The 15,290-nt window shown below is 40.1% G+C and overlaps 1 protein-coding gene across 3 annotated transcripts in view; it reads right to left on the bottom strand.

Annotated features, from left to right (window-relative positions):
* LOC109057845 (teashirt homolog 1-like) overlaps positions 1-13,492 on the bottom strand; it is a 35,877-nt gene extending 22,385 nt beyond the window's left edge. Inside the window, exons 1-2 of one of the 3 annotated variants that reach the window (XM_042776635.1) lie at positions 13,220-13,492; positions 11,023-11,536 (exon numbers count right to left, since the gene is read on the bottom strand). In XM_042776635.1, the coding sequence (XP_042632569.1) occupies positions 11,023-11,062 (40 nt within the window). In that variant the 5' untranslated portion in view covers positions 11,063-11,536; positions 13,220-13,492. Of the gene's footprint in view, positions 1-2,374; positions 4,117-11,022; positions 11,537-11,837; positions 11,952-13,219 lie in introns of those variants that run through there. The other 2 variants (XM_042776636.1, XM_042776637.1) reach the window with 2 other exon arrangements.
* Between the last annotated feature and the right edge of the window lie 1,798 nt (positions 13,493-15,290).

Here is a 15,290-nt window from a genome sequence, read left to right as displayed (position 1 = left end):
ATCCTGAACTTTATACAGCCAGTGGGTTACAATCAACAGACAACTTAAAAAGACGAAGGAAAAACATCTGACATATTTTAGTGACAGGAACAGATAGGCACATTTCAGCTCTTACACAACAATAACAGCTCAAAGGCTATAAATCTGCCACCGGGCTCAAAAAACACCTCGCACGCACACAAGCTGTGAGACTGACATCAGACAAACAGGCGGTGAGACAAAAAACAGAGCAGCGGCAATGAAGTTGTGGAGAAATCGGCACCTGGACAACAGTTTAGGGAAAACATACACACAGACACACGCTGTCAAACGGACCCTCCAGGGCGTGGTAGTGCTTTCCTGACCACCTGGGGGTCGTGAACTGTGGATGACCCCGCGTTTGATTTGTGAAGGGTTAAAAGAAGGAGGGAATGGGAGAGTGGTGAGGCTAACTGAGAGTAAAGTATCATTAACCAATGAGTGATGGGTTTTAGACTGCTGGCCCCTCCTCCCTGCACTGTCTGTCCCACAACAGTGTCCTAACATTCGGCTTGAGAGCTGCTATTCACTCTAACATCAAATCACCGCCATTTTGAACGCAAGTGGCTGGAAACGTCACACTCAACCTGCAAAGTGGCTCTGGTTCCTTACTGTCTGGCAGTGAATGCCAAATCCTTCAAGGTACAGTGATTTTAAACGGGCATATCAAGGAAAGCTTGAATTTTCCTAGTTTGTATAATGTATGCTATAAAGACAAACTCCAAATAACTTGCAGGTCCACGCAATATTAATTCCAGAAACTAAAAAAAATGGGTCATTTAGAAATCATCATGGATGTGTCAACCATTTTATATTATATTACAACTTAGCAACTTGGCCCAACCTGATAACTGAAAGTGAAAAATTTGAAAAGAGGTTAGACAATCACAACAGGTCAGCAAAAGTTATTTATTTATTTTATTTAGCAAGGGTGCATTAAATTTAGAAGTGACAGCAAAGACATTTATAATGTCAGTTTTCCCATCAAAGGAATAAGTGGCATTTTAAAATATTACAATAGAAAACAATTATTGAAACATTTTATTTCATAATAATAAATGTCAAATGAAATTATCAATTAAATTATTCAATTTTTCATCTAACAAATAAAGACTTGGTGTGCATAAGATAATTATTTTTTTTATATATATATATATATTATATATATATATATATATATATATATATATATATATATATATATATATATATATATATATATATATATATATATATATATATCCTTTCTGTATCATCCGCGCCAAAAGGATGCGCTGTTTCTACGTGTATTTAGCTTTAATTTGAAAGAAAACAGCGCATCCTTGTGTCTTCATATAACCCAGATTGCACGTCTAATGGCAGATGAAGTATTCAGACCAGAACTTTCATACCTTTTATGGACCATGACACTGTTATTTACTTGACAGTCTATGAGACCTCCCGGTTTTCATCCAAAATATCGTAAATTGTGTTCTGAAGACGAACGGAGCTTTTACGGGTTTGGAACGACATGGGGGTAAGTGGATTAATGACACAATTTTCATTTTGGGATGGAGTATCCCTTTAATTCTCTGTATCTGAGACAGAGTGGAAAATGGTCATGGAAAACTAAATTAATTTTTTTTTGGTGCAAGAAAACATGACAAACAAAGTTTAGGGGGAAAAATGCTTAAAAAGCAAAGAAAGAAAAAAAAAAAACACCTTATATATGCCCCCTTAAAAAAAAGTGTTTTTTTTACTCCCAGACAAAACTATGCCTAATAGGAGCTGTTGCAGTTTTCCAGAGCACACACTTTGTGCAGCAGCTAGATATCTTCCCCTGCGTGCAGTATTGACGGACGATACTTGAAACAGAGGTATATTTACATGAAAGAAACGACACCTCAGTATTTATGACACGTCCTCGCTGAGGCTCGTCACACAGCGGCTGCTCTGACGGCTCTAAGTAGGGCTGGATTGCGCTGCCATAACCAATTTAACATGGAGACGGTGTGCTAGTGAAGAGCTACACACACACACATGCAAAAACACAGATACGTCAACTCTACATTTCAGCAGAACACTGACACTGCTTGTCTCCTATTGTTGGTCAAAAAAAAAAAAAAAAAAAAAAATCCCTGGCAGATTCACTATGTTTTTATCAAATATGATTGACACATCGTAATGTTTTGGTTTAGAACCAGTTTAGGCCTGAGATACTGAATTTCTGACCTGACATGTCAAGACTTTCAATCAGTACTAAAATCTAGAACCTCTATTGTTGATTTAATTCTTCGCTAGATAGTTTGTCTTGCTTTTATAAAGCCCAGCTCTGTTAATGGAAGAGTACATGTTTGCGTTCGTCGTTCTGATTCACCTGACTTTTCTTCTTTACAGCACATCTGTTCATCTCAAGTTCCCAAGCTCACAGACTTCAGGGGCCAAGCAGAACAAGTCAATGATCAATGATGCATCCCTCGGTTAAAGTTCCACCAACCGTATGTCTTTCAGTCAGCTGGACAAGGTTAATAGGTAATCCTCATATGTGTTGCAGCCTTGGCGTATGTGTATGTGTGCACACGCTGAAGTCTAACTGGGAAGCATATGGCTTTTTAAAGAAAGCGGTGGCCAGTGGAGAAGAGGGCAAAAACAGGAAGGGGAGGGGAGGTGGGAGCAGATTTGAAGAGGACACCCCCCCGCTGGTTTCTCAGACAGAAGATTCAGAGCAAAGGCTTAGCACTATGATTGACACTGTCTGGGCGAGTCCATCTCCAAACAAGCTTTAGACCTCTCAGAACATGTGGCATTTGGCATTTGAATGTGATTGTGTCCAAATCACTATAAATACCTATAAAGTTGAGTCTGGGAGACTAGTCACGACATGTTCGCCCATCTATTAACAGATGTGAGGAGGATTCGAATACAGTTCATGTCCCTCAGGGCTTCTGTGCGTGAATGAAATGAAAACCGGACGTTATTTTAGTCGCATTAGTATTTTTTAAACTGATATCAACTCTGCAAGTGTTTTTCAAAGTTCCTAAAATATAAAAGTCAGAGATTCATATTTTGCTTGAATATATAAATCAAAGATTGGAAAGCATATACAGTGATGATATATAGTGAGAAAGGGAACCGTCCTACTATTTGTCCCTCTACAAAAGAAACTGTACCGTTTTATTATATACTTTCCCCAGATGCCTTATCAGCACCATAAAACTGGGGACAAAAAAAGAAAAAATCCTATCAGTTAAATAAAACACTTCTCCATCCAGGAAAAAAAAAAATCTACCAAGATCTACCAGCTATTTTCTGTGTACAGGCAGGCTTTTATCAATGAAGCTAATAAAAGTGACCCTCAGCAGGAGATGGGGGTGACATGTAGCTCTTTACCTAGCTTTAGGGGTGATGGACTGCAAATGCGGTCTTAAACATCACACGAAAAACGAGCAATGAAAGTGTCAGGATAAAAACACAGAAAATCAAGCCATTTTGTGCGACCATTCGAAGATGGCTTGTAAAAAAAAGAGGAGCCGGGTCTTTATGAGAGCGATCCGGAGCAGTGCATTATGGGGCTCAATGAGAGTGTCAACACAAGCTGGAGGCTTATCTTTATCCACTCATTGTGTGTCCAGTGGCTTAGCGCTCATAGAGGAGAATACGCCTCTGATCAAGAGTGGAGGGAAAGGGATCTCCGTTCTTACATCGCCACATCAGGGGGACCCAGGGATTAGGTTCTCTTTTTAGTTCTTGTAGGGCAAAGGTCACACTCAAGCAAACACGAATCCCACTCTCAAGCATAAAGAACAAAATCCACCACTACGTAAGGGTGAGAGGATGATTTCAGACTTGGGAGTTTGTTGTACTCATCTCAACCTAGCACATACGCAAGCTCTGTTTTCACAGGTGACATGATAACCTAGTTACCTCACGGCTTGTGAAAGTACCATATTTACAGGCATAGTTCACTAAAAATGAAAACTCTGACATCATTTACTGACCTCAATAGAGTTTCAAAACCGTATGACTTACTTTCTTCTGTGAAACACAAAAGATGAAGTTCTGAAGACTGCTGGTCAAACTTTTCTATTTAATTACAATAAATGATGACTGAAGCTTACACGTTTCAAAATATACATGCACACACTAATATAAAGTCAGGATTGATAAGATTTTTTTAAGATGTTTTTGAAATCTCTTTTAGAAGTCTCATGCTCTCCGTGGCTGCATTTATTTGATCAAAATGCAGTAAAACAGTATTATTACTAAATATTATTACAATTTAAAATAACTATTTTCTGTTTTCATATATTTTAAAATGTGATTTATTCCTGTGATGGCAAAGCTGAATTTTCAGCAGCCATTAATCCAGTCTTCAGTGTCACATCATAAATGTTTTACTATCACTTCTGATCAATTTGATGCATCTTTGCTGAATACAAGTATTAACCCCCACCCCAGTAATTTTTTCAATGGTATTATAACAATTATAAGTTTGAAAGCTTCAGTTCTTGTTCTTTGTAACTGTATGGAGACAATTTTCTCATTTCAGTATCTACAGAAGAAGTTAAGTACAACCCAAGGGAGAGTAAATGATGACAGAATCTTCATTTTTGGGTAAGCTAGCCCTTTAACAACAAATAAATTCTAAAATTCAAATCTTGCACCATCACACTTGTTGCAGAGCCATTAAGACACCTACAAAGTTCTTGACAAATTTAAAGTTGAATATTAAATAACCCCAGGCATGAAAATAAATGTAGCGAAGGTTCAGCGTTCCTTCACACAGATATTACCCAGAAGCCCCCTATCTGGTCAACCATAACTCTCGGTAACCAGGAGCACCTTCTACAGCAAAGGGCCATTCATTTAGCTGAAACAGACCACGACACCTCACTAATACTCTTGCCTTTTACAAGCCCCTCTCTCACACACACACATACTCAAACCCTATCAGCGTTCATCCAGGGCCAGTCTGAAATGGGGCTGTATTTCAACCCCCACAGAGGTGTTGTACATGTTTGTGTGTGTGTGGGTGCATGTGGGGCCTAAGAGGGGCCTGTCTCCGTTACGGCCACGGGTGATGGAAGGCCCAACAGGGCCCCTAAGACTGTGCACTAAGATTGTTCTAGACCTCAGGGCCTCGCAGGAAACGTATATCCACCTGGCAACAGGGCAGCATGCTATGAATGCGTGTGTAAGTGTGTGTAAGTGTGTGTGCGGGCAGATCTAATCAAGGGCTAATAACAGCACAGAAGAAGTCATTGGCCCTCATAAATCAATGTGTAAAATAATTGCTAATACACTGGTTATCGATTAGCGTTGGGGCGACTCATTTTCAGAGGCTATGGCTACGAACTAACAAAGTGACAAGGGTAAAGTGTTATTTCTCTGCTGCGCAGACAGCTGGGCTGCACAGAGGACTGAGGCAGGCAGTAATTCTTAATTGACACCTGTCAGGATAATGACTGCAGTCCCAGCTGCTGCGGGAGAATTTCTCCCCACTCCTGTTCATCTGTCAGCTCTAATACCTTTCTGAGCACCACTCCTTTCTTCTATCGCTCGCTCCCTTCTTTTTTTCTTTTTTACTTCTTCCTTTTTTTCCCTTACTTTCTGCATTTTTGAACATCACTGCTTTCTGACAAAACCCTCAGATTCGCAGTCTGGTTCCCGAGGCCCTTTCTTGGGATTTAAACGCATAATGTTCTGATATAAAAATGACATATACCAGTTTCACATGCGGAGTAAATAAGCTATCATAACACTAGGTCTACTCCACCAAGTGTGCATAAAATCTGCATTTAAACATTTTGGTTCACTAGTTAACTTTTGTACAAAAACCTGTACAAAATATCTAGGCAGAAAATTTCAGTGAGAAGTTCTCCTGTGCATACAAATTTAAAATAATCCGTTAAAATGGAATTATTAAAATGCAATTATTAGTGAATGAGACCCAGTACTTTGTTTGTTTGAGCATCCCGGATAGCCTAAACAAACGTTGGGAGGCTGGACTAGTTTTTGTCTGACCAATGACAGAAGGGGAAGTGTTTTAAAAAAATGGAATGGAAGTGTTTTTTTTTGTAGTTTTTTTTGGAGTTTTGTTTGGTTTAGGTTATGATTTAAGTCAAAACAATGTATGACTTTGGTTTACAAAAATAAGGCAAAGGGACCAGCAGACAAAACTGCAAAGTGTGCTTTCTCTCTTTCATCTGTCTTTAGCTGGTCTTTTGTGTTCAGACAGACAGGATATTTTGAGTTGAGAATACAGTGGTTGATGGGAGGAGGAACAGTGCGTCCCAGGACGTGACTTCCCCGAGTTTGAGGGGGCTTCATGGGTGTTTACTTAACATCAAAGAGCTTCCTTTCGTTTCATGCTGTCAAAATGAATGTTGCTAAATATGAATGTATGTCCGCAAGGCTTAATCCTTAGTACACCAGGCCGTTCTTGATAAAATGATGTCAACCACTGAAATATCACAATAACTAAGCTATGTATAAAAATACACAACTAATCAGATAATGTCACAAACAGCATTATCCTGTTCGCGATGCCACACACTCCTCAGATCCTACAACACATCAAAGCTCAATCTCCTGCTGGCCTGTTGTAAACATCAGCACAGATCTGTTGGCTGAGCCGTTTGTGTTTTATCTGATGAGGATGTATAAGGCACACCATGAGGAAAACAGCATACTGGGATGAGAAAACTCCGCAGAGCCTCTGAAAACACCCCATCCTTCCTGTGAGCAAGGGAAAAAAGCAAGTGAAAGCAACAACAGATGAGTGCAGGGCAGGACAGAGAGAAGGCAGACGTGGGCTCCCCTGGGTACACGTTGACCTCCGTGTACTCCTCTAGCTTGGAGACTCCCGTTGCTGGGTCATGACTTGAGCTTTTTTCTCTTTTGTCTTTCTTCCCCTCCCTCTCATCTTACTGACTCACTGTGGACTAAATTAGCTGAGAAATGAAACATGGGGGATCAAAACAGACAGGACGAGGAGAGAGAGAGAGAGAGAGAGAGAGAGAGAGAGAGAGAGAGAGAGAGAGAGAGAAAAAACACAGCTGGCCCTTTTGATAGTTTTGAGTTCCCATAATGGTTCAGTACCTCTAATCCAAACCTCCTCTGGTGACACGCTAGCTTTTTGTGGTCCTCTGTGTGCTCGTTTTTCAACATCTATCAGCAGACGCACTCGCTTTTTTCACGCACAAACACACGTCTGGAAGTATTCTTAATTTTAGACTTTACAAAACTTGAGGAAACCAGATAACTCCCAAATGTGACTAAGCTCATTAAAACCGCAGAGCACTGTTTACCGCAGACTGTGTACCATCACACTTGGCTCATGCAAAGTCCCAACATATTTTCATTTTGATCCACTCTTCCCATAAAAACTGTCATCGATCTTCATTAATCAAACTCAACCTCCACGATCTAGGACAAGGGGAACGGCAAGCTCAGGACTCAGAATAACTGGACACACTTTGATTTCCTATAGGCCACTGGCTTGATCCCCAAATGCAAATTAAACTATTAGATGTAAGTGCTGGGTCCCAACATGAATATTGACTAAATGGGCCAATGTCACCTGTTAATGACATGATCTACCCTCCAGAGAAGCCAATCCAAGGTGAGCCCAGATATCATGCTGCATTTGCACGTCTTGCGGATAGATTTTTTTTTTTTGCTAGCATGAAAACAGGCATTAAAGAAAATGAAACAGATGACATCTAAATGTACCCCTACAGATTTATTTCTATTATTTGTGCCGTACACGCAAAACAAATGATGGACGTCAACTCCTATCTCTTAATACAATACATCCCAAAATGAGAAAGGGTAATTCAGAATATTTCACATTTCTCACCTTATATGAGAATGAATATGGAGAGGCACTACGCTTTTTTTAACAGACTACAACAAAACCTCCACATCTTTAATGCAATACAATAAATCTGTGTAAAAGAATAAAAGGGATTAACCTCATACTCTTGCTACAAAAACATATAAATCACAATTGAGGTGTAACAGCCCTGCACGTGAAATAATCTGTAAATTCAGCTCTCAAAGCTGGCTGATTTGTATGCAACACTGCACTGAAAGACTTAAGCAAAGCGAGCTGCGCAACAGCACTCAAATTCTGACAGTATTTTCAGATTTCGAGAGCGTGGTGGTGCGATTATTGTCAGCAGCAGCACGGTGTGTTGGTACACTCAGAGCTCAAATGGCAGTGCGACCAATGACACAGAACAGTGGTACGTCCATCAGCACTGAGACAGAATGATGGTGTGTTTGCCGAGCGCCGGCCTCGATTGGCTAACGCAGGGGCTGTTCTGATTGGTTGCCTCAAATGCTTTCTGGGCCCAGCGGTGCGGTTAAGAGCCTGGATTACTGAGGTCATTAGGCAGCATTGCCACGGTGACGTGATTAGTCAGGTAGCAAAGTCCATTTGTCACCTGCACCAGAAAATTGAGTTAATTCAGCACTACAGGCTAAAGGGACTGTATAATATCAACTTGATTACATCAAGGCAGCTGCAGACCTGACACTTCGCTGAATTTGTCAGCTTTAATCGTTAGAGCCTGTCACAAATCCATCAGGAGCTCAGATAATTAGGGTTCCTCCCTAATGAAGCCAGCAGAGAAACCTTTACCTTTATGTCGGATAATTAAGAAGCCTCTGGTGCTGAGGACAGAATGTGTTTTAATGACTCCCTGTGCTGGTTCCTCCCTCCTCATATTTTATTTTCTTCTTCTTTAGAGTGTGTTTGTATGTTGCTGTTTTTTTTTTCACAAATTTGAATAGAATTCAATTAAGTAAATGTTAAAAGATAATTATCTAAGAGGTAAAATAAAAAAAAAAGTGAAACTGAAAGAAAAGTAATAAGTGTATTAAAAATAAAAAATATCGCAAACCACCTCATGGCAGTCTTTATGCCCCAGCTTTCCAGAGGACAGAGGTGCGTGGAATGGACACAAACCGAGCGTGTCTCTATCTGTGTGGGAGGTTGTGAAAATACAAAACCAAATGAAACCTGGAGCAGCGGAGAGATACCGCATTCATCGCCGAGTCCTCCCCTGGCTCCTCTCCTCTCTGCTAGAGCTGAAACTCACAGACATAGTCACTGCTCTACGTGGGAGGCCCGTGTCTATTTCAGAGAAAAGCCAGCAAATAAATACAAATGACTGCAGCAGCCCAACACAGAGAGGGCCACTCCAATCCCACTGCACCAAAACGACCTGAGCCCACAGCCGACGCATGTAAATCACTCAGAGCAAACAATGGCAATGATAGCAACTAAATAGAAGCAAAGTCATCCGTTAAAAGAGGTGGAGCATAACGGAAGAGTGGAGCGCTGGAGCGGAGGTAGAAAGTGCTTTTAGCACAGAGAGTAAAATTTAAAAAATGCTAAGGCAGCTTGAATGATTTGGAAGAAGTTTTAGTAAAAACAAATCACCTTGTCAAGTTAAGCGGTTTTTCTTTTTATTCCCTCAATCAATAATTCCTAACATTTTTATTTTGATGGAGAGGGGAAAGTGTCAGGCTCTGGGAAAAACGGAAACAATGTGCCTGCCAACTTTTGAATGACCATTAAAGCAAATGATGAACATGCCTGTCAGAACAGAGAAAATTAAATCAATATTCAGCTGAGGTGGAGGGGGCTGATGGCTTGTTTTTGTGGAGGAGCTGCCAGGTCAGATTACCAGGCGCCATCTCACCTCTGTGAGCTTTCGAACTCCCCATGTCAGTCTCCCCATACAGCCAGGGAGACGACATAATCCCTTCAAAACAGCACTTCCCTCCGCCGAACAAAAAGGTAAACGTAAAATAAAGGAATAATAAATGTTATTCAGTGCAAAGGAATGAAACCTCAACTATGTATCGCACTTGTTAGTCGACCTCAGTTACAGCAGTGTGTCTGGTATGTTGGCTGTTCCCTCTTCAGTCAAATATCAGGGCATAATTCTGCAGATCTGTAACTCTGCTGATGCTTGAACTTAAAAGAGAGCCCTCATTCAGGAGAGAATGGACTTGTTAGTCACAGAGATTAAATAAAACTAAGGAACAAAAAAAGTGTGAAAAAGAAAGCCAAAAGGACTAAGTAGAACTCCCTTAGTACAATACAACAAAAATGGTTTCAAATATATGGCTAATTTATGTTTAATCACCCCAAAAAAAATCCAACAGTTTATCATCACAAATCAGAGGTTCGCTCTCTTGCTCTTCATGGAAGATTAATTAAAAAATGAAACCAGCTCTCTCTCTCGTAACATCAAAGAGCACAGGTACATTTCGCATGAATAAACTGAGCTGAGAGGAAAACCGATCTTAGTACAGAGGCCTTGCTCAGTGACATCTATCAGGGAAGAGATGTTCTCTCTGCTACATTTTGTGCTGTCGACACGCCCCAGCAATCCCTTATCCCCCTTTCTCTCCCTTTGAATGACGGAAAAAAAGTAGTGTATAACCCTGGCGAAAACTTCTTTCCTTTCTCTATTTTCCCGCACGACGGGGGCAAAAGTTGTCCTTTGAGTGGCTGCGGCCCCACGGCGCATGCGTGTTTCCATGGTGAATGATTTACTGATGTTTATCAGGAATGAATAGATCAAAGGCAGCCCCATGACAGGCGATCAATCAAGCATCAAATCAAGGATGGCAATCCGCATCTAAATAGACAAACTGGAGCACTCTGAAACTACATTTTCACTCGACTATATAGCCCACGGTGGACTGAGTAGTTTTAATTTGGCACAACTTCAAAAAAGTTACTCACGCGTTCTACTCAGGTTTTTTTGTTTTGTTTTTTACAAGCACATCGAATACATTCTGAAGGGGAAAGTACCTTTGTTTTGGCATTCTTTGTAAGTAAAAAAAAATAAATGAAAAAATAATAAAAGTCCCAAAACTGGATGTAATGTTTAGATTAAGCATTTCAAACAACACAATAATGAAGTGTAAGTACTTTTATGTATTTTGTTTTTCCTCCCTATGCACTCTTATTAGTAAACAAACCATGCATGCACCGCTTACCTGAAGACCGCCTCGGCGCTTGCTGCTTTCTCCGCGGCATGCTGTCGTCGTCCCCTCCACTTGGCTTCTCATACAGAATCAAAATGCCAGTGACGAGCGAAAAGAATTATTTATTTAAAAAATGTAATAAAGCATGTATTAACGCGCTCCTCTTCTCTTCAGAGTCTGTTTTTTATTCCACCTCTTGAAAGTCACTTTGAGCCGATGCAAAGTCTAAGAGGGGTCAATAGGTCTTGAGAGGTTGTAGATGTTTTTACAGACTAAAAACGTCTGTAAATAAAAAAGTAAGTGTATCTGGCCAACACGTTAATTAATTATAAGTCATAGCATGATTGCCAAGAGCTCAGATATATCTCCCGTCCATGTCTAACGGTGCAGAAACACACAGGGGGGAAAAAAAAGCTTCCTTAGGTTCTCCTTAGATTATGGCAATAGTTTGTAGCAAAACGGAAGAAACTTCCAGTTATGGAGAGCCCGTCCAACTGTATTTCCGTCCTCTCGTTCGGTGAAAAGCCTAAAAAGGGGACAAAACCCAGGGAAGAGACAGGCAGACAGGAGACAGTTAATGTCAGTCACAAATGGGGCTCGAGCTCAGTGCGCATTTTCAACGGACTAAATTCCCCACGCGCGCAGTTGAGAGTCTCTGCTCGTGCTCCTCCCGATATTCACCAAACACACTGTCCGTCCATGCTCAGGGAAACATGTGGACAGTTGATTCGGGCGAACATGACGCGTTTACTACGGAACGATATATAAACAAAAAAACACTCTCGCACCGAACGTGAACTAATTACTCTCCAAAAAAAAAAAAATACCTCGAGGGAGCGAAACGGCGTTCTTGGTCTCGCGGCTCTTCGCTGAAACATGTATCGCGCGTTCAGGATGCGTGAGCGGTTCAGACAGTCTCAACTGATAGACAGACACATCGAGTTGCCTTTCCTGCCTCTCTTTCTTTACTCCACCCCTCCGGAGCGTCACTCTGACAGTGAAAACCCACCTGTCAATCTTTTTAATTGTTCTGTTTTCTCCCTCCCCACAAAACAGGAGCGTTTGAAAGACAACGAACTGCCTTTTTGGAGAAGACATCACTTGTTTGGATGTTGTCCGTTCACATGGATATAGGCTACTCAATAGGCTATGCGGTTTTATAAAAAACAAACAAACAGTGGTATTAAAAATTAACAATGGTTGTACTAGCCTACTGTTCTTCCAGTTGTGCAATGTTCTTGTCGTCATCGTAAAAATAAAATAAGTTTCACGTCACGCGCAAACATTCAAAAGGAGGGGGAGTCCGCTGTAAACATTTCATTTTATTTCCATGCATTTAACAACATATTTCCATGCATAACAACATATCTTTGCTCCTTTTACTGTCTTTTTCCCTTTTTGCCAGTTTTGTTTGTCTCGCGCACGTTTGCCTGGGCGAACAATTGCACTGCGAGCTATTCCACGCGTTCAAACGCTAAAACGAAATTATTTGCGAACTTTTTTCCATCGCCGAAAAAAAAGGACAGTTGGGAGTTACAGATTGATTTGTTACACCTTACTAGGAAGTGAACACTTTGCACGGGAAGGGGAGGGACTCCTGGAACAAGTTGAGTATGACCGTAACAAGCCTCTCTACAACGCTTACACATTACTTATTCATCAATTGCAAAACATCCACAAATTAAATAACGAGTCCACGGTGTTAGACATTTGGGATCCTATTAGGTCAAGACCCGTAATAAATCCACCGCATATCTGCTCTTCAGTACTTTGTTGACACTGGTGAACCTGGCACCCCCCAAAATCAGACTTTAATCTCAACTTTGTTTTTGTCTTTATACCAGCGTTGACGCAATGTCCACTCTTTCTATAATCGGCGAGTGGGTGGGCGCGTTTTTTTTAAAGTCGCTCGGAAGAGGAACGGGAGAAATGTTTGAGGTGGCCTTGGTTCGCTCCGGTCGCCTGATGTTTCTTACGGATTTTAATGTTCTTCGTCGCGCGGTGGTTCGGCACGCGGGGATTCTGCTGCGATTTCAGCGGACCATTCAGTCTGTGGACCGACGCGAGAGCTTCGCCTTGCATCCCGGTGAGTGTACACATTTGTTAGTTTAGTGTAAATGTACGAACAAGCCAGGCTAGGATATTACACACCATCACCACCGCTGCCAAAGCGTTGATATTTCACGCGACGTTTAAATCATGTTCTTACCTTTGGCGGTGTTGTGCATCCTTGAGGTATTGCCAGTTGCAATCTAACTGATCATATATGCTGTTCGCCTGTCGGTAGTGGCTAATAATGTGGAAATATGTCCAAGTTCCGCCCCAACATCTGTCCATCTATCCATCCTCGCGAGTACCTCGATCAGCCTGTCGCTGTTGATGGCTCTTACGTCACCAATCTCCCATCAGAAACTCATCGGGCTTCAAGAAGCCGAGATTTCTCCCGCTGTAGGGCAGGAGTATCGCTGGGTTAAAATGCTACGGTTTTCCGAGATTGTTGCGTGTTAAACAACAGATTTCTCTCGGTCTCGGTGCAAGACAACAGCACAATGATAATTAGTTTGTCATTTTCAAATAAACGTTCGATTTCTGTGTATTTTCTAAGAATCCAATTCTTTTCTATTACATTTAATTTTTATAACACTGATATTAGTAATTAGTAGGCTATATTTACTGTTATTATTATTGCCGTGAAAAAAAAATCATATTCAAAAACACTTGACTAAGAAGCTCTACTCTGTTCTTCCACTTTTCTTAAACCGATACTCACTGTGCAACTGTCCCATTGAAATTAATTTGCATTCTCCAGAAATGAATGCTTTGTGGGGTTTTTTTCCTCGTTTTATTCATATCATTGTGCGTTATTAAATCCTAAAAGACTTTAAAGTCAGTGACTTTTTTCTTCTTTTATGTTTGGAGCAGTTCTTGTGGCATTGTCTTCGAGAAATATTTTTTGGTATTTAGCATTGTGAAGAAGTTCCTTCAAGATGTTAGTGTGCACTTAAAAGGCATTTAATGCTTTATATAACAGTGCCTGTGCGAAACATATATTAAGCAACAACAACAACAATAGGAATTTACAAATCCCCAAAATAATCATTACATATTAAATATATATCTTGCTCATTTGTAACAGTAATTTGACTGTTAACACTGTAATGTAAAGTGTAAACAAAAAACATGCATTAAAAAAAATCCATGCTGGGTTTCTTATCGTTCACCAAACCCAGACGAGTGTCTTGGCATGGTGAATTATCCACAGCTGTGCTCATTGTATGCTGATGAACTGTTACAAGCCTGTAGAAATAATTTTAGATTAATAGATATACAAATAGTTTATTGATGTGTTAGAGAGTTGTAATGGTCACATCTTTTTCTAGCACCTAATGAAAAATACGTAAAACAAACCATTATTTATGCACTTTGTATTTTATTAATATATGCCAGCACAAATCATCGGCAACGCAAATTTTGGTAGTGAGCATTAGTTAGTGTTGACAGGTCGGTGTATGCTTGTGTGTGTGTGTGTGTGTTTTATGTGTTTTGGGAATGGCTATCCATATATAATATATAAATGTTTGTGTGTACCTATCATCTTATTCAGTGTAGTACATCTTATTCTTTTGTAAAATGCCATGCTTGAAGGTATGCCATGCAAGCACAAGCATAAACCTCAAGATGCAATGTCAACACACTTTAAAAGGTTCGTGTGGTGCCTGAACTGTGCCATTTTCAGCTCTACAGTCCTAGTTAAATCTCTAATAGTAGTTCTTTAGTTTCTTATTAAATGAATGACTAAAGATGAATGCAAAAATTAGAGCATTTAAGCATCGGTGAATTGTAAAAAAAAAAAAAAAAAAAAGGTTCCCTCAATGTACGTCCTCACCTACATGCATTTATTATAAGTAATACGTATTTACATTTTTTAATTTATCAATTGAATGCATTTTAAGAGAGCAGCATTACACTGAGGGATTATATAAGTTATGCCTTTTATGGTGTTATATAATATTTTAAAATGATTCTCTATCATTGTTTTTATGTGTGGATACTTTATAATGACTGACAGCAAATGGATTTGGTTCATCTCCCTTATGCTATGAAAAATAACCTCAGATTTATATGCTTTTCAGTCTGATCGGCTATTTACTGTAGATGTTAAGATGGCCCTATTTGCATTAAAATGGCAGGACATGCTATAATGCACATTATATGTTGTAGAAATTCTTCACGTCTTAATATTACACTGTCTGCTTAAAGGATCGCAGACGGATGTTACA

The sequence above is a fragment of the Cyprinus carpio genome, chromosome A19, assembly GCF_018340385.1.
Source record: "Cyprinus carpio isolate SPL01 chromosome A19, ASM1834038v1, whole genome shotgun sequence".
In the NCBI taxonomy this organism is placed as follows: domain Eukaryota; kingdom Metazoa; phylum Chordata; class Actinopteri; order Cypriniformes; family Cyprinidae; genus Cyprinus; species Cyprinus carpio.
This window is presented reverse-complemented; position numbering and strand designations above follow the sequence as displayed.